This window comes from Schistocerca gregaria, chromosome 11 (genome assembly GCF_023897955.1).
Source record: "Schistocerca gregaria isolate iqSchGreg1 chromosome 11, iqSchGreg1.2, whole genome shotgun sequence".
NCBI classification, from domain to species: domain Eukaryota; kingdom Metazoa; phylum Arthropoda; class Insecta; order Orthoptera; family Acrididae; genus Schistocerca; species Schistocerca gregaria.
In genome coordinates, this window is record NC_064930.1 from 113,840,698 (window position 1) to 113,864,346 (window position 23,649).

The 23,649-nt window shown below is 44.3% G+C and overlaps 1 protein-coding gene across 1 annotated transcript in view; it reads left to right on the forward strand.

Annotated features, from left to right (window-relative positions):
* Positions 1-23,649, forward strand: part of LOC126295230 (uncharacterized) — a 2,305,622-nt gene that overhangs the window by 570,540 nt on the left and 1,711,433 nt on the right. The window contains exons 24-26 of the mRNA XM_049987579.1: positions 6,955-7,204; positions 15,480-15,752; positions 18,570-18,749. Coding sequence (XP_049843536.1) covers positions 6,955-7,204; positions 15,480-15,752; positions 18,570-18,749 — 703 coding nt within the window. The remainder of the gene's footprint in view (positions 1-6,954; positions 7,205-15,479; positions 15,753-18,569; positions 18,750-23,649) is intronic.

The following is a 23,649-nucleotide window of genomic DNA, read 5'->3' on the forward strand; positions in this document are numbered from 1 at the left end:
GTTTATATCACTTAATACAGGTGAGGCCTCCGGTCCAGATTGTATACCAGTCAGGTTCATCTCAGAATATGTTGATAAAGTAGCTCCATATTTAGCAATTATATACAACCACTCGCTAACATAAAGATCCATAGCTAAATACTGGAAAATTGCTCATGTCACACCAATACCTTAAAAGGGAAGTAGGAGTAATCCGCTGAATTGCAGATCTGTATCACTAACGTTGATTTGCAGAAGGGTTTTGGAACATATACTGTATTCGAACATTATGAGGTAGCTCAAAGAAAATGATTTATTGACACAGTGTCAGCACAGATTCAGAAAATATCGTTCTTCTGAAACACAACCAGCTCTTTATATTCATGAAGTAATAAGTGCTATCAACAGGGAATGTCAAATTGACTCCATATGTTTAGATTTCCAGAAGGCTTTCGACACCGTTCCTCACAAGCGTCTTCTAACCAAACTGTGTGGCTACGGAGTATCGCCTCAGTTGTGCGACTGGATTCGTGATTTCCTGTCAGAAAGGTCACAGTTCATAGTAATAGACACAAAGTCATCGAGTAAAACAGAAGTAACATGCAGCATTCCCCAGAAAAGTGTTATAGGCACTCTATTGTTCGTGATCTATCGTAACGACATAGGAGACAATCTACGTAACCTTCTTAGATTGTTTGCAGATGATGCTGTCATTTACCATCTTGTAAAGTCATCAGATGATCAAAACGACTTGCAAAATAATTTAGGTAAGATATCTGTATGGTGCGAAAGGTGGCAATTGACCTGGAATAAAGAAAAGTGTGAAGTTATTCACATGAGTACTAAAAGAAATGAGCTACATTTCGATTACGCAATAAGTCACACAAATCTGAAGGCTGTAGATTCAACTAAATACTTAGGCATTACAATTAAAAATAACCTAAATTGGAACAATCACATAGATAATATTGTGGGTAGAGCAAACCAGATACTGCAATTAATTGGCAGAACACTTAGAAGGTGCAACAGGTCTACTAAAGAGACTGCTTACACCACGCTCGTCCACCCTATTCTGGAGTATTGCTGTGCATTGTGGGATCCGCATCAGGTGGGACTGTCGGATGACATCGCAGAAGTACAGATAAGGGCAGCTAGTTTTGTATTATCATGAAATAGGGGAGATAGTGTCACAGACATGATACGTGAATTGGAGTGGCAATCATTAAAAGAAAGGAATTTTTTGTTGTTACCGGATCTTGTCATGAAATTTCAGTCACCAGTTTTCTCCTCCGATTGCGAAAACATTCTGTTGGCACTCATCTACATGGGGAGGAATGATCATCACAATAAAATATGAGGAATCAGGACTCACACAGAAATATTTAAGTGCTTGTTTTTCCCGCATGCCGTTCGAGATTGGAACAGTAGAGATGTAACTTGAAGGTGGTTCATTGAACCCTCTACTAGGCACTTTATTGTGAATAGCAGAGTAATCACGTAGATGTAGATATATGTCACATGAGGCATGTTTTTTAAGTAAGATCAATTTTTCTGCAGACATTAGTAGTTTGCGTGCATACCCCTACGAGCATGTGCGTCATGTACTGGCATGCCTCGGGAACAACTGTGCTCAGTTTCAGCTCTGTAGTGAACTTGCACGGTTCTGTTCAGTGCATTCAAAATGTTTAAGACTGTCAACTCGCCCGCAGTGTGTGAGGTTCGCTCAGTGATACGGTTTTTCTCAGCAAGGAACCTGTCTGCTGCAGAAATTCATTGACAGATTTGCGAAGTGTGCAGTGATACTGTTATGAGTGAAAGGAAAATGCGTAAGTGGGTACGAGAATTCAAATATGGCCGTGACAATGTCCATGATGAGGACTGCTCCGGTTGCCCTTTTTTGATTACAGACGATTTGGTGGCTTCAGTTGAAGCTAGGCTTCGTGAGAACAGGAGCTTCACAATAACAAGTCTCTCAAATTAATTTCCTGACGTGTTGATATCAGTGCTTTACAACATTGTTTCTGAACACCTAAAGTTTAGGAAAGTGAGCTGCTGTTGGGTCCTGAAACTCCTAACAGTGGACCACTAAAACCAAAGATTTGAGTATGTGATGAAGTTCTTGACTCGTTATCACGAAGGAGGTGGCGGCTTCTCGAGTCAGATCGTAACTGGAGATGAAACATGGGTTTCGCATGTCACGCCCGCATTGAAACAACAGAGCATGGAATGGAGACACACAAACTTGCCTGTAAAGGTGAAGACCAAACAGACCTTGTCCCAGCACAAAATCATGGTGTCAGTGTTTTGTAATAGGCACTGTGTTTCGTTGGTCAACTTCATACAACGAGGAACCACTATCACTGCAGAAGCAGACTGCCAAACCCTGAGAAAGCTACACAGAGCGATTCAAAACAAAGTACGCGGCATGCTGACAAAGGGAATTGTCCTTCTCCATGGCAGTCCAAGACGTCACACTGCAGGTCAGACCCACAAGTTATTGCACAGTTTTGACTGGGAAATTTTAGACTACCCACTTTACAGTTCTGATCGTGCACCGAGCAGATTACCATCTGCTCCTCCACCTCAAACAACACCTCAGTGGCAACCATTACAATGAAGACGACGACAACATGAAAATGGCAGTGAGTTCTTGGTTATCGGAGCAGGCGGCAAGTTTTTATGAAGACGGTATTTTAAAATTGGTTGAGAGATATGATAAATGTTTCAACAAACTTGGCAACTATGTCAAAAAATAGAGTGAAGTTTGTACCGTTACTTTCTAGAAATAAATTTACTTTTTTCAAATAACCTTTCATTGCGTACTTATGTTCAAATGGGCCTTAAAGAACGTGCCTCGTATCTACTGATTTCCATCCCAGTCAGATAAATCCTTCTTGGTACATCTTTTTTTTGGTCTTAGAGTATAATTGATGCTAACAAATTTCTCAGATTCAGAACTGCATTTCTTTGTATTATAAGTCTCAGTTTTAGATTTATTTCAGACATCATCAGTTTGCTAACCAAATAACAAAATTTATTGGCTATTTGTAGCGCCCCATATCCTAAACTAATTCCCTCAGCACTACCTGATTGGATTACACCTCATGGAATTACCCTTCTTTTACTTTGAGTGATGTCTTTTTTTACAGCTTCTTTTCAAAACACTATCCATTCTAATGATTGTTGCAGATTGAAACCAGGTGTTGACCTAGGTTTTGGCTTGCATAAGCATGCCTTCTTTGGAACAAACTAAAACTACAAACTTTCTACATAGGCATGGTCCAATAATAATCATTACATTATTCATGATTGCTGATGTTCTTCAATGTTAAAAGTTTTCACTATCCATTCTGTTCACTTGCTCATTCATGGCCTTCGTCCTCTCTCACACAATTCCAATACCATCTCCCTGGACCAGAATTCTGTACAAATTGAATAACAGGTGGGGTAGGGTACAACCCTGTCTCACTCCCTTCTCAATAACTTCTTCCATTTCATGCCCTTTGCCTTATATAACTGCAGTCTGGCTTCTGTACAAGTTGTAGCTAAATTTTTACGCGTTGTGTTACACCTGTGCTAACTTCAAAATTTCAGTGTTTGTTCCTGTCAACAGCATCAAAAACTTTCTCTATTCTACAAATACTAATATAGAATTGCCTTTTTCAGTTTGTGTTTTCGGATACACTGCAGAGTTAGTTTTGCCTCGCGTGTTCCTACACTTCCGTAGAGTCCTACTGATCTTGCCTGAGGTTGGCTTCTATCAATTTTTTAATTCTTCAGTAAATAGTCAGTGTCATTTCGCAAGCTGTAACTTATTAGACTAATGGTTTTATAATATTCACACTTCTTTGAAAGTGAAATTATTACATTCTCCTTAATGTGTCAGGGTATTTCACCTGTCTCGTATATGTTGTGGATCGAGTAGAATATTTTGTCACAGTATGTCCTCTTAAGGATCTCAGTAATGGTGAGGCACTTGAAGATGCAGGAGTGTAAAGTCATCTGATATAAATTAATAGTAATTTGTATTATTTTACAAAGCTTCCTAATTGGATTAATAATAGAAAGATTTTGATTATACTGTGTGTAATTTTTCATGTTTGTTGGTGGTATATTGTTGTTGTTGTCTTCAGTCCTGAGACTGGTTTGATGCAACTCTCCATGTTACTCTATCCTGTGCAAGCTTCTTCATCTCCCAGTAACTACTGCAGGCTACATCCTTCTGAATCTGTTTAGTGTATTCATCTCTTGGTCTCCCTCTACGATTTTTACCCTCCACGCTGCCCTCCAGTACTAAATTGGTGATCCCTCGATGCCTCAGAACATGTCCTACCAACCGGTCCCTTCTTCTAATCAAGTTGTGCCACAAACTCCTCTTCTTTCTAATTCTATTGAATACCTCCTCATTAGTTACGTGATCTACCCATCTAATCTTCAGCATTCTTCCGTAGCACCATATTTGGAAAGCTTCTATTCTATTCTTGTCCAAACCATTTATTGTCCACGTTTCACTTCCATACATGGCTACACTCCATACAAATACTTTCAGTAACGACTTTCTGAGACTTAAATCTATACTCAATGGAAACAAATTTCTCTTCTTCAGAAACACTTTCCTTGCCATTGCCAGTCTACATTTTATATCCTCTTTACTTCGACCATCATCACTTATTTTGCTCCCCAAATACACTCCTGGAAATTGAAATAAGAACACCATGAAATCATTGTCCAAGGAAGGGGAAACTTTATTGACACATTCCTGGGGTCAGATACATCACATGATCACACTGACAGAACCACAGGCACATAGACACAGACAATAGAGCATGCACAATGTCGGCACTAGTACAGTGTATATCCACCTTTCGCAGCAATGCAGGCTGCTATTCTCCCATGGAGACGATTGTAGAGATGCTGGATGTAGTCCTGTGGAACGGCTTGCCATGCCATTTCCACCTGGCGCCTCAGTTGGACCAGCGTTCGTGCTGGACATGCAGACCGCGTGAGACGACGCTTCATCCAGTCCCAAACATGCTCAATGGGGGACAGATCCGGAGATCTTGCTGGCCAGGGTAGTTGACTTACACCTTCTAGAGCACGTTGGGTGGCACGGGATACATGCGGACGTGCATTGTCCTGTTGGAACAGCAAGTTCCCTTGCCGGTCTAGGAATGGTAGAACGATGGGTTCGATGACGGTTTGGATGTACCGTGCACTATTCAGTGTCCCCTCGACGATCACCAGAGGTGTACGGCCAGTGTAGGAGATCGCTCCCCACACCATGATGCCGGGTGTTGGCCCTGTGTGCCTCGGTCGTATGCAGTCCTGATTGTGGCGCTCACCTGCACGGCGCCGAACACGCATACGACCATCATTGGCACCAAGGCAGAAGCGACTCTCATCACTGAAGACGGTACGTCTCCATTCGTCCCTCCATTCACGCCTGTCGCGACACCACTGGAGGCGGGGTGCACGATGTTGGGGCGTGAGCGGAAGACGGCCTAATGGTGTGCGGGACCGTAGCCCAGCTTCATGGAGACGGTTGCGAATGGTCCTCGCCGATACCCCAGGAGCAACAGTGTCCCTAATTTGCTGGGAAGTGGCGGTGCGGTCCCCTACGGCACTGCGTAGGATCCTACGGTCTTGGCGTGCATCCGTGCGTCGCTGCGGTCCGGTCCCAGGTCGACGGGCATGTGCACCTTCCGCCGACCACTGGCGACAACATCGATGTACTGTGGAGACCTCACGCCCCACGTGTTGAGCAATTCGGCGGTACGTCCACCCGGCCTCCCGCATGCCCACTATACGCCCTCGCTCAAAGTCCGTCAACTGCACATACGGTTCATGTCCACGCTGTCACGGCATGCTACCAGTGTTAAAGACTGCGATGGTGCTCCATATGCCACGGCAAACTGGCTGACACTGACGGCGGCGGTGCACAAATGCTGCGCAGTTAGCGCCATTCGACGGCCAACACCACGGTTCCTGGTGTGTCCGCTGTGCCGTGCGTGTGATCATTGCTTGTACAGCCCTCTCGCAGTGTCCAGAGCAAGTATGGTGGGTCTGACACACTGGTGTCAATGTGTTCTTTTTTCCATTTCCAGGAGTGTAGCAAAATTCATTTACTACTTTACGTGACTCATTTCCTAATCTAATTCCGTCAGCATCACCAAACTTAATTTGACTATATTCCATTATCATCGTTTTGCTTTTGCTCTTATACCCTCCCTTCAAGACACGGTCCATTCCATTCAGCTGCTCTTCCAGGTCAGAATTACAATGTCATCTGTGAACCTCAAAGTTTTTATTTCTTCTCCATGGATTTTAATACCTACTCTGAACTTTTCTTTTGTTTCCTTTACTGCTTGCTCAATATACAGATGGAATAACATCGGGGAGAGAATACAACCCTGTCTCACTCCCTTCCCAACCACTGCTTCCCTTTCATGTCCCTCGACTCTTATAACTGCCAACTGCTTTCTGTACAAATTGTAAATAGCCTTTCACTCACTGTATTTTACCCCTTCCACCTTCAGAGTTGGAAAGAGAGTATTCCAGTCAACATTGTCCAAAGATTTCTCTAAATCTAGAAATGCTAGAAACGTAGGTTTGCCTTTCCTTAATCTTTCTTCTAAGATAAGTCATAGGGTCAGTATTACCTCACACGTTCCAGCATTTCTACGGAATCCAAACTGATCTTCCCTCAAGTCCACTTCTACCAGTTTCACCATTTGTCTGTAAAGAATTTGCGGTAGTATTTTGGAGCTGTGACTTGTTAATCTGATAGTTCGGTAATTTTCACATCTGTCAACACCTGCTTTCTTCGGGATTGGAATTATTATATTTTTCTTGAAGTCTTGCTCACCACATGGTACATTAGTTTTACTTATTTGTATTACAAGAATTTCATCATTTAATACTCCCGGATATAGGAGCGTAAAATGAAAGACAGTAAAACGAACTCGCAATTTACAGCAGGCTGCGGCTCCACGGCGCGAGCAGAGCGCGGACGGGACTCCGCGCCGCAGGAGCCGAGGCGTGGGAGCGGGCGAGGGGCCGCCACCCATCTTCAAGAGGGGGTCGCTGCAGGGTCTGCCCGAGCCGGACGGCCCGGCCAGCTCCACGCCCAAGAGGGTCAGCTTCACGCCGGGAGAGGACGTGTCGCCGCGGCCCAACTGGCCCACGAGGAACGGGCCGGCAGCACAGCCACCGACGAGGAACAGGGGTGAGTCACTGGGGGAGGGGCGGGGTAACACCACTTGTTATCACTTCAGTTGTTGTTGCTGTTGTGGTCTTCAGTCTTGAGACTGGTTTGATGCAGCTCTCCATGCTACTCTATCCTGTGCAAGCTGCTTCAGCTCCCAGTACCTACTGCAGCCTAAATCTTCTACATCTACATCTAAATACATACTCCGCAATCCACCGTACGGTGTGTGGTGGAGGGTACCTCGTACCACAACTAGCATCTTCTCTCCCTGCTCCACTCCCAAACAGAACGAGGGAAAAACGACTGCCTATATGCCACTGTACGAGCTCTAATCTCTCTTATCTTATCTTTGAGGTCTTTCCACGAAATGTAAGTTGGCGGCAGTAAAACTGTATTGCAGTCAGCCTCAAATGACTGTTCTCTAAATTTCCTCAGTAGCGACTCACGAAAAGAATGCCTTCTTTCCTCCAGAAACTCCAACTCGAGTTCATGAAGCATTTCCGTAACAATGGTGTGATGATCAAACCTACCAGTAAGAAATCTAGCAGCCCGCCTCTGAATTGCTTCTATATCCTCCCTCAATCACACCTGATAAGGATCGCAAACATTCGAGCAGTACTCAAGAATAGGTCGTATTAGTGTTTTATGGGCAGTCTCCTTTACAGATGAACGACATCTTCCCAAAATTCTACCAATGAACCGAAGACGACCATCCGCCTTCCCCACAACTGCCATTACACGCTTGTCCCACTTCTTATCGCTCTGCAATGTTACGCCCAAATATTTAATCGACGTGACTGTTTGAAGCACTTCACTACTAATGGAGTATTCAAACATTATGGGATTCTTTTTCCTCTTCATCTGCATTAATTTACATTTATCTATATTTAGAATTAGCTGCCATTCTTTACACCAATCACAAATCCTGTCCAAGTCATCTTGTATCCTCCTACAGTTACTCAATGACACCTTCCTGTACACCACAGCGTCATCAGCAAACAGCTGCACATTGCTATCCACCCTATCCAAAAGATCATTTATGTAGATGGAAAACAGCAGCGAACCTACCACACTTCCCTGGGGCACTCCAGATGATACCCTCACCTCCGATGAACACTCACCATAGAGGACAACATACTGGATTCTATTACTTAAGACGTCTTCGAGCAACTCACATACTTGGGAACCGATCCCATATGCTTGTACCTTAGTTAGGAGTCTGCAGTGGGGCACCGAGTCAAACGCTTTCTGGAAGTTGAGGAATATGGTATCCGTCTGATACCTTCATCCACGGTTCACGAGATATCATGTGAAAAAAGCGCGAGTTGCATTTCGCAGGAGCGATGCTTTCTAAAGCCGTGCTGATGCATGCACAGCAACTTCTCTGTCTCAAGGAAATTCATTATATTCTGACTGAGGATATGTTCGAGAATCCTGTAACAAACCGATGTTAAGGATATTGGTCTGTAATTTTGAGGGTCCGTCCTTCTACCCTTCTTATATACAGGCGTCACCTGCCCTTTTTTCCTTCAGTTAAGTAACAATAAAGTGCTAATTTGTTCCTCTAACAATGGAAAACCCAGGATGAAATGTAACAATACTGTGCAAAGGAAGTTGATACTCACCATATAGTGTCGTCTGAGACTGCAATCATATGTTTGAGTTGCGTTTGCATGAGTGTGTTTTTTGTCTAATTTTGACAAAAGCTATATTTGTGACAATCTTTTTGTTGTTCCTATCTGCAACTCAACACCTCCACTATATGGTGAGTAGCAACTTTTCTTTTCATAATTTGTTTTTCCTTTCTTGCAAGTTACTTTTCGGACTACAGTTACCTATTGCGTATACTAATGGAAATGGAAAGTGTTATACCATGAAGCATCAGTCTGATATTTATCAACCTTGTGGATTTGATATCTAAATGTGTATTAAATGGTTTCACTTTTTATGTTCAAAGCTGATGTCTGTTGTGAAATCCGATATGAGGTGTTATCCCAGCAGGAAAGAATTGAGTATTGTATTCATTGTGGCATGGAAGCAAACATCCTCCAAATGTTATTTTGAGGAATTTCTTGCCCTGTCTGAAACATGTGCTGTGTCATTTCATGTAGTTTGCTCTTTGAAGACTGGTATGGAAGTACACGTCTTCCCATCACATTCTGGGCACACTCTATGTGCGACAAACGTCGAGACCGAGCAGGCCAGTTCAGGATATGGACATTCCTCAAGGCATTTGTGGTGTGAACTGCAGTGTGGGGCTTGCGTTATCCTGCTGAAAAATGCCACTCAATACCCTGGTCTTGAAGGGCGTGACAACAGTTTGTATCGTTCTTGCTGCATACTGGTGACCATTCAGCCTCACTTCAACAATTACCAAATAAGTCCTGCCGATACATTCAATAGCTCCCCACACCACAATTACAAGCACTGGAGAGGTACCTGTCTTGAGAATCACCAGTTCATGTGACCTTCCGCAGGTCACCTACAGACGTGTCGGTGACAATCCGACTGCCACAAACAGAAGTGACACTCATCGCTGAACACCTCAATGCCCCAGTTGACTCCGGCTCTACACCATTCAAGTTCCTGTGATCTGTGTTACAGGTGTAAGCAGCCTTTTGAGCCGATACGTCCCTTTGCCCTTGGCACTTTTGACCTTGCAGTCTTTATCTACCCACACCCTTGTTAGAACATGGTTGACACTATACAGCAGGGGGGAGCTCCTATAGGGGGCAAATTTGAACTCCCAATGCAGAAAAAAGGGAGGTGTATATGTTTGACCCTTAAGTCTGTCTGTCTGTGCCAACATAGTTCTCAAACAAAAGTTCCAATTTTAAAGCCGTTTTTTTTATTTGAAAGCTGGTTGTAAGTCTTATCACAAGTCTCTCTCTCTGTCCGGCGGTGAGGGGGGAGTGGTAGAAGGGGGCATGTTCCGGCACCTAAAAGTTTGGAAATTAAGCACTGCTTAAATGCTTAAACCTAGTCTTCCACAGTTCAATTCTCAGCCTTACATATGTTTCTATGAACACCAACAATCTCTGTTCAGCAGTAAGGGTGTATATCACTAACACCCATTGACCAACACAAACATTTGCACCCTTACACCGTTTAGTCCAACATTGGGCCACTGGTACATCCGTGTGTCCCAGAAATCTGGATCCTCCCCAATTTCACCAGCCTACCAGGTGGAGACTCTGTAACGAAGCTGCTTTCGAACACTGTCCGGTGTTGTCTCTCACAGGTACGTACCATCTCGGTGCCCTTCACAGTAACCGCTCGACATCTGACACTGTTCGCGCCCGTTAGGGACCCTGACAGGCACAGTAATGGCAGTAAACAAATGACACTCTAATGCTTTCTAGTGGTTGCTCCATCTGTTACAGAGAATTGCAACTCTCATCATTTATTACCCACTGGTGGTGTGTATGTGTGTCAGATACAGGCACAGTAATGGCAGTAAACAAATGACACTACTGCTTTCTAGTGGTTGCTCCATCTGTTACAGAGAATTCCAACTCTCATCATTTATTACCCAGTGGTGGTGTGTATGTGTGTCATATACATTGACGTCTGATCATGTCTTTTGTGTGCTTCCTTGTTTTTTTGCCATGTATTTAAATAAAAATAAAAATTATAGATAATAGAAATAATTACTAATCTCTATAAAGGGCGTTCTGTGATGTGCTACTATGCGCTTATTTAAACTAGGTACTGACGTGACACTATAATAAATAAAAAAATTCTCTTACAGATGAATTAATATTTTTTGTTTCACTTTGCCCTACTCTCGCCTACTGGGCAGTAATCCTGTCTCATAATTTTATAACTTACCCACGTGAATTTGCGGTGTCATACAGTTACTTCAGCATCTGACATTTCAGCATTTGTTGGGTGCCTGGAAGGAGAGAGAATGGTGGTGTGATCTTCAGCACTGAAATGCCCAATGTACTATTGCCGCCTTTATTGTGCCACCCTCCATTTCGGTGCCACTGCAACCACCTTGCATAGATCAAGCAGCAACCATTCTTCTCTCCACGCTGACTCTCCAAAATGTCACATTTTTTCCAACAGTGGGTGACGTTGCAGTAAACTCAGTTGTAAGAGTCTGCAATTTGGCTGTCCAGGAAACATTCCAACTTGTAAATCACCTCAGAGTCATTCCAGAAATGCCTGCCAGACAATGGTTTCTTCATCTGCATCTACATACATACTCCACAAGCAATCATATGGTGTTTGGCAGAGGGTAAGCTTATACTGCTGAAAGTCATTCCCATTTCTTTTCCACTTCCAAATGGAGCAAGGGAGAAATGGCTGTCTCACGTTTTTCGCACAAGTCCTAATTTCTCTTATCTTATTTCTGCAGTCCTTCTGTGAGATGTACATTGGTGGCAGCAGAATTGTTTTGCAGTCTGTTGCAAATGCTGGTAATGCAAAAAGAATGTCGCCTTTCCTCTGGGGATAGCCATTAGAGTTCATTGAGACTTTCCACATTACTCACATACGGACTTAACAAATCAGAAAGAAATATAGTGGCATGTCCATGAACTGACTTGACGTCTTCCTTTACTCCTCCCAAACACTCGAGCAGTGCTCAAGAATGGATTGCGCAAGTGGGGTCATCTTTATAGATGAGACTGAATGAGGCAGTGTGGTGGTTAGCACACTGGGCTCGCATTCAGAAGGATGACAGTTCGAACCTGCATCCAACCATCCCGATTTAGGTTTTCCACGATTTCCCTAAACTGCTTCAGGCTAATGCCGGGATGGTTCGTTTGAAAGGGCGAGGACGATTTCCTTCCCTAATCACAGCTCGTGCTCCATCCCTAATGACCTCAGTGTCTCCTCTTCTTCCTCCTCCTCCTCCTTTATAGATCAGCTACATTTTTGGAGAATTCTTCCAATAAACCAAAATCGACCTTTTGCCTTCCCTACAACAAGTCTTAAATGTTTATATCATTTAATGTCGCTTTGCAAATTGAACTTAGATTTTGTATCGGCATGACTGTGTCTAGCAGTACACAATTAAAATGGTCAGCATTAACTAACATTTTTTCAAGTTTAGAGCAAGCTGCAGTTCATCATACCAAACAGTTTCCATCCAAGTCATCCTATACCCTTAGTGAACTACAGGTTGCCCATACATCACAGCGTCATCAGCAAACAGTAACCAATTCCTGCTCATCCTATCCTTCTGGTCACTTACAGTGTTTGTACAAAAAGTAATCAGACAGAGCTTATGAATGAAAATTTATTGTAGGTATCACTACAACCACTTAGTACTCTTCAATGTATGACCCTCGAGTCAACATCCTGCACTGGACTCGCATTCGGGAGGACGACGGTTCAATCCCGCGTCTGACCATCCTGATTTAGGTTTTCCGTGATTTCCCTAAATCACTCCAGGCAAATGCCAGGATGATTCCATGAAAGGGCACGGCCGACTTCCTTCCCCGTCCTTCCCTAACCTGACGAGACCGATGACCTCGTTGTTTGGTCTCTTACCCCTCCAAAAAACAACAACAACAACAACAACAATCAACATCATGCTGCATGCAAGTTTTCCACACTTCAAATGCCGCCGCGAACGCTGAGTCCGGGATAGCCTTCAAAGCCCTCGTCGTGGTGGCTCAGATCTCCTCCAGGGTACCACAGTGTCCTTTCAGGGGAGTGTTTAGTTTGGGGAACAAAAGAAAGTTTGGTGGGGCCACTTTGGGACTGTAGGGGGGCTGGGAATTATTGGAATCCCTTTCCCAGCCAGGTAGCTGGCCACCACAAAGCAGGTGTGACTCGGCACATTGTCACAATGCAGCCTCCGATCGTCGGCGAGGGCTGGACTCACATGATGGACCCTGTCTTTCAGTCTGTGGAGTACTTCGCAGTATAAAGCACCATTGACAGTTTGGCCTCGGGGCACTGGCGTCAAAAAACACAATCGGCACGGCTTTCACCTTCAATTTTCTCATGTGAGCCTTTTTTGGATGTTTGGATGTGGGAATGCTGTGGTATGCCATTCAGCCTTCGTGTGCTTTGTCTTTGGGTCATAATAAAATACAGGTTTCGTCTCCAGCGATAATGTTATCTTAAAAAAAAAATCCGGTAGACCTGCTGATTCAGATCATCCATGACTGCTTACAGCAGCTCCAACGCTGTGGCAAGGAGGTGATCTTTTGCTGGGTACCTGGCCACGTTGGGGTACTGGGTAACGACATGGCTGATAAAGCTGCCAAGGAAGCAGGTTGGCATGGTGCTGTCCATCAATGTCCCTTCCCGATGCACACCATTATCTCATTTTCTGACAGGTGCATCACAGGTCAGTGGGAGACTGAATGGTTGCAGGTGTCGGACAACAAACTGCGGTCACTCAAACTGACCACGAAAGCTTGGAGGACTTCGTCTCAGCCTTGCTGTGTCAGCCTCGCAGCTGGAAGGAGGTTTTGCTTACCAAACAGTGCATCGGGCATAGCCCTTTCACACATGGCTTCCTCCTCCGGGGGGAGGATCAACCTTTCTGTGAAGTTTGTGGCGTGCCGCTTTCATTGCAGCATATTGTGGCTAAGTGTGTCCTGTATACTGATATTAGGGCAGCCCTCGGTCTCACAGGAGATGTGCCCACCGTCCTCGCAGATAACGATACCAGTGTTAACAAGAGTGGTGAAATTTTGTGAACTGTCAGAGCTCATCCCTAAACTGGTGGGGAAGGGCGGCAGACTTTAGTACGTTATAAACTGCTGTGCATGTGGGGACAGCCTTCGTCCCCACCCACAAGATTTCGTGTTGACTTTTTGTCAGGGCACTGATGACCGTGATGTCGAGCACCCCCTCAACCCAACTCATCATCATCATCATCATAGGTAAGGCAGTTTGAATCCCGGTGGTGGATCAAATTTTCACTTCCAGTATTCAGCTGGCAAGGGGAAGAGAGGTGGTGGCATTAAATTTCTCATCACCAATCTTTGCCCTGATGTTCTGGATTAAATTTCAAACCTGTCTGCAGCGTGTCATGAGATGAGGTCATGTGACAGTATCGACAGTGATCTGGCTGTGAGATGGGGATGTTAATTTCGGCACCTTCCTTGGTGCTGTTTGAAAGGCCTGCACCAGATTTAACCCTCTCCCTTCTCTGTCACACACACACACACACACACACACACACACACACAGCACAGCACAGCACAGCACAGCACAGCACAGCACATACTTTGCAGTGGTTTTCACTATATGTGCGTTTCCACTATATATGCGTTTCCACTATATATGAAGGTAGTATCTGTTCCCGAAAGAACAGTTACCGTTCTTGACGATGCAGCTTTCGCTAGAATGAAATGATGATTAAATGAACACCCTAGCTGCAATTGGGCATTGATATACTTCTTTGGGGACATGTTGCAAATGTGTGCCCCGACCGGGACTCGAACCTGGTATCTCCTGCTTACATGGCAGACGCTCTATCCATCTGAGCCACCGAGGGCACAGAGGATAGCGCGACTGCAGGGACTTATCCCTTGCACGCTTCCCGTGAGACCCACATTCGCAGCATGTCTACATCACTACATTCGTAGTGCGCCTAATAGATGTTTGCCCATCATACTCATTACTCGTCGCTGATTAATCCACCAAGTCCCGTACGAGTTTGGGCAGAGCGTGTGCATTCGCACAAGAAGATCAAAGGCCGGGAAGCCATATTCTAACTATATATGAAGGTAGTAACTGTCCCCGAAAGAACGGTTACCGTTCTTCACCATGCAGCTTTCGCTACGTTCATATGTGGTTAAAATATGACTTCCCAGCCATTGACCTTCTTGTACGAACGCACACAATATGCCCAAACTCGTACGGGACTTGGTGGATTAATCTGCGGCGAGTAATGAGTATGATGGGCAAACATCTATTGGGCGCACTATGAATGTAGTGGTGTGGACATGTTGGGAATGCGAGTCTCACAGGGAGCGTGCAAAGCAGAAGACCCTGCAGGCGCACTATCCTCTGTGCCCTCGGTGGATGGACAGAGTGTCTGCCACGTAAGCAGGAGATCCCGGGTTCGAGTCACGGTCGGGGCACACACATTTTCAACATGTCTCCAATGAAGTATATCAGTGCCCAATTGCAGCTAGGGTGTCCATTTAATTATCATAGAAACGTTTCGAAGTAGGTGGCTGGATCTGCCCAGGGAGAGGGAGTCTCCCAGCCTTCATACTATATGACTTTATTTACTTTACCGACTTTTTGTAGGAGCAAAACATCTTCACCGTGCAGTGAGAATGAGGTGCTCAATACGCTGTCCTTACAATTGCAGACAGTGTGGAGTCTGACGTGTTCCTGCCAAACTCGCCGCCGCCCGCCACGTCTGCGGCCAACTACGTGAACCTGTCCGACCTGGGCTACGCCTACGGCTACGGCTACGGCTACGGAACGTCCGTGGCTGCGGAGCGGCGCAGACCGTACGGTGTCGTGGTCCGGCGCAGTGCCCCGCCGGGCTCCGTCGGCAGTCCGACCGGGACTCCCGACAGGCCGCTCCCGCCGCTGCCGCCGAGTGCGAGCGGCGAGCTGTCCGGCAGCAATTCGTCAGGTGAGTGTGCGACGGCATTGGTGCCTGCCTGGCATTCGCCTCCCTACTTTAAGTGAAGTACAGAGGCTATTCAGAATGTAGGGAACATTCCCATCAGACTCGGCTAGGTGCACACCGATCGCATATATTTTGGTACGTGCTTGCTCGGCAGCTCAGTCAGCATCCGTCCGTGACAGCAGGAACGTCTCTGCACGTCTGATTTTTTCGCTATTCAAATTTGAAATGTGCGCCGAATTGAAAATCCCGCCAGTTGTGAGGTGCGGTTTGCGATACGGTTTTTGATGCCAACAAACCGAAAATCTATAGAAATTTATTGTGAACTGTGCAAAGTGTACGTAAACGACATAATGAGTGAATGCTCCATCTGGAAATGGTGAATTCGGTTTAAAAATGGCCAAACCAATGTTCACGATGAAGAGAAGAGTGGAAGCCCAAACATTGTGACTGACGACCGTGTCGCTAAAGTTCATGAAACGATTGGTCAAAACTGTCGCTCTTCACAGTAACAGAGCTTTCGCTTTCTTTTCCACAAGTTTCACAGACTTTGTTGTTTGAAATTGTCACTCAAAAGCTAGGCTACCACAAATTTTGTGCACGACGGGTACCCAAAATGCTTACCGAGCACCGTAAAGGACAGCGAATGGGGGCAATGTTGACATTTATGGAGCCCTACCACAAACATGGTGACTTATTACTCGATCAAATTGTAAACGGTGATGAGAGGTTGGTGAAACATGTCAATTGCGAGACAAAATTACAGAACACAGAGTGGGGGCCTACAAGGTCCCCCTAAAACCAAGAAAATGTTGGGAAACATTGTCAGCAACGAAGTTGATGGTGACAGTGTTTTGGGATAGGCTAGGTGTGTTTCTTATTGATTTTCTCAAATAGAAACAACCCTAAATTCTGCTCGGTACTGTCAAATTTTGCACAGCCTTAGAAGAGCATTTCAAAACAAATGACGAGGAAAGCTGACATCCAAAATTTTGTTCCCAGAATGAGATTTTCACTCTGCAGAGGAGTGTGCGCTAATGTGAAACTTCCTGGCAGGTTAAAACTGTGTGCCGGACTGAGACTTCTACCTTCCAAAATTTACAGAAGCTCTCCTGTGGAGGAGATGAGGTACTGGCAGAAGTAAGCCTGTGAGGATGGGGCGTGAGTTGTGCTCGGGTAGCTCAGTTGGTAGAGCACTCGCCTGCGAAAGGCAAAGGTCCCGAGTTGGAGTCTCGGTCCTTCACACAGTTTTAATCTGCCAGGAAGTTTCATATCAGCGCACCTCCGCTGCAGAGTGAAAATTTCATTCTAGGAACATCCCTCAGGCTTTGGCTAAGCCATGTCTCCACAATATCCTTTCTTTCAGTAGTGCTAGTTCTGCAAGGTTCGCAGGAGAGCTTCTGTAAAGTTTGGAAGGTTGGAGACGAGGTACTGGCAGAAATAAAGCTGTGAGGACGGGGCGTGAGTCGTGCTTGGGTAGCTCAGTTGGTAGAGCACTTGCGCGCGAAAGGCAAAGGTCCCGAGTTCGAGTCTCAGTCCGGCACACAGTTTTAATCTGCCAGGAAGCTTCAAAATTTTGTTTTTGCTCGACAATGCCCGACCTCACACAGCAAACTGCACTAAAGAACTCCTTAATTCATCCAAATGGGAAATTTTCCCTCATCTGCCCTACAGCCCCAATCTTCCACTTGTTTTCCAAGATGAAGAACTGGCTTGCAACGCTGCACTTTGATGACGATGCGGAACTCCTAGCGGACGTGGCTCACTGGCTGAAGTCTCGGGCGGCAGAAGTTTATGATGAAGGTATCTCAAACCTTGTCCACCACTATGATAAGTGTCTCAATGTGTTTGGTGACTATGTGGAAAAGTAATATGTCAATCGCTCTTTCATACATGTATAATAAAATGTATTACTTGTACTTCATTTGTTTTTTAAAGTCAAACTTTCTGAATAGTCCCTGTATAACTGTTACTAACACTTTTTTTTGTTGACCAGTGCTCTGACTTGTTTGATATGGCCCACCACGAATTCTTCCCTTGTGCCAATCTTTTCATCTCGGACCAGCACTTGCACCCTACATCATCAGGTATTGATTTGATGTATTCCAATCTCTGTCTTCCCCTACAATCTTTGCCCTCCACAGACTCCCTCTTGTACCATGTAAGTTATGCACCGATGCCTTAACGTGTTCTATCATTCCATCACTTCTGCATGTCTCCAAGTTCACACATTTACGTCTACAACATCAGGATGTGAGTAAAACATCCACTATAAAAAACCCTTTATAAATTATATATTATGTAAAATATAAATACATGCAATTGAATGCAATAAAGCCAAAATAAGTTCATATGCAAAAATAAAATATCAAGCAGCATAGTGTCTCCTAATTTTCTGCATAAGGTCCTACTGTGACATAATATATGCTGCAGGTCCCATAATAAAGAGAAAGAATGCACTTTGCTACCATACGCCTATGTTTACATCAGAGAGAATTCTTGTTCACTGTTACCCATTCACATGTGTTCAGTTTGGTGTAAAGGGAGGCCGGCCAGAGTGGCCGTGCGGTTCTAGACCCTACAGTCTGGAACCGAGCGACCGCTAACATCGCAGGTTCGAATCCTGCCTCGGGCATGGATGTCTGTGATGTCCTTAGGTTAGTTAGGTTTAATTAGTTCTAAGTTCTAGGCGACTGATGACCTCAGAAGTTAAGTCCCATAGTGCTCAGAGCCATTTGAACCATTTTGTAAAGGGAGTCCCACATCGCTCCCTCTGTACATCCGGTAAGAGTGTCTACTAGAATCGCTTCCCTCCTCTCGCAGTGTACGGAGTGGTCGTCCGCAAGCCGCAGCCGCAGCAGCCGGTACAGCTGTCCCCGGACCGCTGGCAGTACCGCGCCGCATTCCCGTCTCCCACCGGCAGGTGGCCGCAGTCCGAGTCCGAATCCGGCAGCGAGGCGGGCGAGATCCAGCGCATCCTGGGCCGCGGCCGCAGCAGACCAGGTAGGGACGCCGATCCGTCTGCGACTGCGCCCGTGCGCGAGCGCCGGTCTGTCTGTGTGCTGTCGTGAGGTGTGGAGCGGACGTGTCTGTGGTTGCGAGTCGTGCAGTGATCTCGCACGACACTGCAGGTTACTCCGAAGGTTGAGGGCACTCGCTCTGAGAGTTGAGCACACTGCAGAACGAGAGAGGAGGAAAAGGGGAAATGGGGCTCGGAGGTTAAACTCTGCAAAATTTGTTTAGGATAATAATTTATACACTGTAATGTTCACATTCTCATTTGCAAGTAATGTAGCTACGATGTCTGTAGCTTCATATTTCAGCTTCCTGATTTGCTGCTTGATAAAAATTTGTTGGAAAAATTAACTAAGAAATTGATTTTGCATAAAACTATTTCAAAACTGTGTACGTTTTAAACTATTTCAGAATTGTGTACGTTTGTTTAATAAAAGCCCATCAATTGTCAGTATTTCAGTTTTGCTCTCACTGGTTTCCCCAGCACACTTCATTAATGGTGTACTTTCGGGTGTACAGCTGGGTTTTTGTTTCTGTGTTCTGCACAATATTTCGAAGACTGAGCCAGCCGTCTGCTAGTTGTGCTTTGACGTGGACCCTTTGCCTGTAGTCTGACCACAATGTCAACATTTGTCAGCCTAATGCTGTTATTTGTAGCTGAGGTAATTCCCAACACTCACTACGCCATTTGAGGAACTTTTTGTTTTTCATAGCCCACACTGATATTCCGTGAAACACAAATTCTCTCATTGTTTTCCAGCTATCGTGGATATAGCTGGTGAATTCTTAGCAAATCTAGTGGTGGACCATGAAGTGTCCCTCACGAGGACACAGGGAAATCACTGATCAAGTTTCAACAAGTTTATTCATCATCATCATCATCATCATCATCATCATCATCATTTAAGACTGATAATACCTTTCAGCGTTCAGTCTGTAGCATAGTTCCCCTTATAAAATTCCTCCATGATCCCCTACTCAGTGCTAACATTGATGCCTCTTCTGATGTTAAGCCTATTACTTCAAAATCATTCTTAACTGAATCCAGGTACCTTCTCCTTGGTCTGCCCCGACTCCTCCTACCCTCTACTGCTGAACCCACGAGTCTCTTGGGTAACCTTGCTTCTCCCATGCGTGTAACATGACCCCACCATCAAAGCCTGTTTGCCCTGACTGCTACATCTATAGAGTTCATTCCCAGTTTTTCTTTGATTTCCTCATAGTGGACACCCTCCTGCCATTGTTCCCATCTACTAGTACCTGCAATCATCCTAGCTACTTTCAAATCCGTAACCTCAACCTTGTTGATAAGGTAACCTGAATCCACCCAGCTTTCGCTCCCATACAACAAAGTTGGTCAGAAGATTGAACGGTGCACAGATAACTTAGTCTCGGTACTGACTTCCTTCTTGTAGAAGAGAGTAGATCGTAGCTGAGCGCTCACTGCATTAACTTTGCTACACCTCGCTTCCAGTTCTTTCACTATGTTGCCATCCTGTGAGACTATGTTGCAAAAGTTCAGAATGTAACAAGCATAGAGGCAAAATCTGCAAAGGAAAATTATGATGGTCTGGAACTTCACTGTGAATTATTTTGTAAGTTCTAAATCTACATCCATACCTTGCAAACCACCACAAAATGCATGGCAGAGGGCACATCCTGTTGTACCAGTTATTAGGGTATCTTCCCCTTCCACTCACAAACAGTGTGTGGGAAGAATTATTGTTTGAATGCTTCTGTGTGTGCTTTAATTATTCAAACATGTCCTCACAATTCCTATGTTGTTGTTGTTGTTGATTGTTGTTGTTGTCTTCAGTCCTGAGACTGGTTTGATGCAGCTCTCCAAGTTACTCTATCCTGTGCAAGCTTCTTCATCTCCCAGTACCTACTGCAACCTACATCCTTCTGAATCTGCTTAGTGTATTCATCTCTTGGTCTCCCTCTACGATTTTTACCCTCCACGCTGCCCTCCAATGCTAAATTTGTGATCCCTTGATGTCTCTGAACTGAACATGTCCTACCAACCGGTCCCTTCTTCTTGTCAAGTTGTGCCACAAACTCCTCTTGTCCCTAATTCTATTCAATACCTCATCATTTAACCATAGAGTAAAGCTGCATTCCCTCGGGAAAAATTACAGCTGTAGTTTCCCCTTGCTTTCAGCCGTTTGCAGTACCAGCACAGCAAGGCCGTTTTGGTTATTGTTACAAGGCCAGATCAGTCAATCATCCAGACTGTTGCCCCTGCAACTACTGAAAAGGCTGCTGCCCCTCTTAAGGAACCACACATTTGTCTGGCCTCTCAGCAGATACCCCTCCATTGTGGTTGCACCTACGGTACGGCTATCCGTATCGCTGAGGCACACAAGCCTCCCCACCAACGTCAAGGTCCATGGTTCATGGAGGTTGGACGATTCCTATGTGTGCAATAAATAGGGGATTTTAGTATGCTCGTACAGTAACAATTTAAAGCCAGTTCTTCAAAATCTGTCATTAGACTTTCTTGCTATAGTTCACATCTATTTTCAAGAGTCTACCTGTTCAGTTTCTTCAGCATCTCTGTGACACTCTCCCGCAGGTCAAACGAACTTGTGACCATTTGTGCTGCTATTCTCTGTAGACATTCAATACCCCCTGCTAGTCCTGTTTGGTACGGATCCCACAAACTTGAGAAATATTCTAGAATGGCTCGTACAAGAGATTTGCAAGTAATTTCCTTAGTAGATTAATTACAATTCCTGAATATTTTGCTAGTAAGCTGAAGTCTATCATCTGTTTTAGCCACAACAGAGCCTACTCAATCATTCCATTTCATATCCCTACAAAGTCTATATCTGTATGAGTTGGCCAATTCCAAGAGTGACTCAGTGATATTGCAGTCATAGGATACTATGTTTTTTTACATTTTGAAAAGTGCACGGTTTTACATTTCTGAACAATTAAAGCAAGTCTTGGCACCACTTTGAGATCTTGATAAGATTTAGTTAAACTTTTATGCAGCTTCTTTCAGACAGAACTTCATTATAGATAACTGCATCATCTGCAAAAGTCTCAGGTTTTTATTAATATTGTCCACAAGGTATTGAATATACAACATAACAGCAATAGTTCCAACACAGTTCCTTAGGGCACACCAGAAGTTACTTTTACATCTCATGATGACTGTCCACCCAACATAACATGAGGTATCCCCCTCACCAAAAGGTCTTCAATTCAGTCACAGATTTCACCTGATACCCAAGATGATCAAACTTTTGATAATAAATGTAGGTGTGATGCCAAATCAAATATTTTTCAGAAATCAAAAAGTATTGTATTTATGTGACTGCTTAAATCCAAAGCTATCAGTATGTCATGAGACAAAATTGCGAATTGGGTTTTACGCGACCAGTTTTTTTCAGATTGTGTGCTGGTTGACATGGAGGAGGTCATTCTGTTCAAGATACCTCTTTATGCTTAAGCTCAGAAAATGTTCTAAGGTTCTACAACAATCGATGTCGAAGATACTGGACAATAGTTTTGTGGATCCCTTCTACTACCCGTCTCACAGATAGCTGCTGCCTCGCTTTCTTCCAGTACTGGATACAATTTTTTGTTCCAAGGATCTATGATAGATTACACTTACAGGAGAGGCTAACCCAGCCACAAATTCAATATAGAATCTAATAGAGATTCCATTGGGCAGTGGAGCTTTGTTCATTTTTAATGTTTTCAGCTCTTTCTCAACTTCACAGACACTAATACTGATTTCACTTGTCTTTCCAGTGGTACGAGTATTAAATTGGGTTTTCCTCTGTAAACAACAGGGGCCACTAACAGCCTTTACAAGTGACCAGAATTTCTTTGGATTTTGTGAAAGATCATTTGACAATATTCTGCTATGATAGTCACTGAAGGCTTCGTGCATTGCCCTCTTGACATTTAAATGTGTTTCATTCAGCACTGTCTAACTATAGTCCTACGCTTTGTCTTACATCTATTATGCAGTACTCCCCGTTTCTTTACAGTGGCTGTATACCACAGCGGGTCCCTCACATTATGAACTGTTCTACTGGGTAAATCTCTATCCAGTGCATAGTCAACTCTTTTAAACTTCAGCCAGAGTTTCTCTACAAGCTCCTGCCATGTGCTGAAAGTTTGAAGTTCCTCACTGAGATATGACACTATGATATTTTATGTAGTTTACTGAACGTACATGCCTTTCTACTTGTTTTAGTTGTCCTTTGTACTTTGGTAACCATTGTTGCCCACAACTGCATCATGGTTGCTCATACCAGTTTTTGGTCTATTTGTTGCCATTAGATCCAGTACATTTCTATTATGACTGGGGTTCCTAACTGTCTCTTCTGGGCAGTTTTCAGAGAAGGCATTTAGTGAAGTTTCACAGGATGTCTTATCACATCTACCACTAACAAAACTGTAATTTTCCCAATTAATTGTTGGACGATTAAAAGTGTCCAGTGATGATGGCAGTACGATTGGGAAACTCGCGTTAAAACAAACTGAGGTTTTCTCTAAAGTTTTCGGTCACTCGAGGAGCTGAGTCTGGGAGGGCGATAGAAGGATCCAATTACCATTTTATGCCCATCGCTGATACTGAGTCTTGCCCAAACTATCTTGTGCAGTTTCAATTTCTATCTCAGTGGATCTGAGTTTCTGTTCTACAGTGACAAGCACATCAACTCGATTTCTCATTAGCCTACATTTTAGATACACACTTAAATTTTCTCCAAAAATCTCACTGCTATCAATTTCAGGTTTCAAGCCGCTTTCAGCACCTGCTGGTAGTATTATGTGAGCTTCACTGTTTTTCAGGAGTACTTCGAAATGTGGCACTTTGTTGTGAATGCTTTGGCAGTTAACCACTAGGATTTCCTACATCCATCATTAT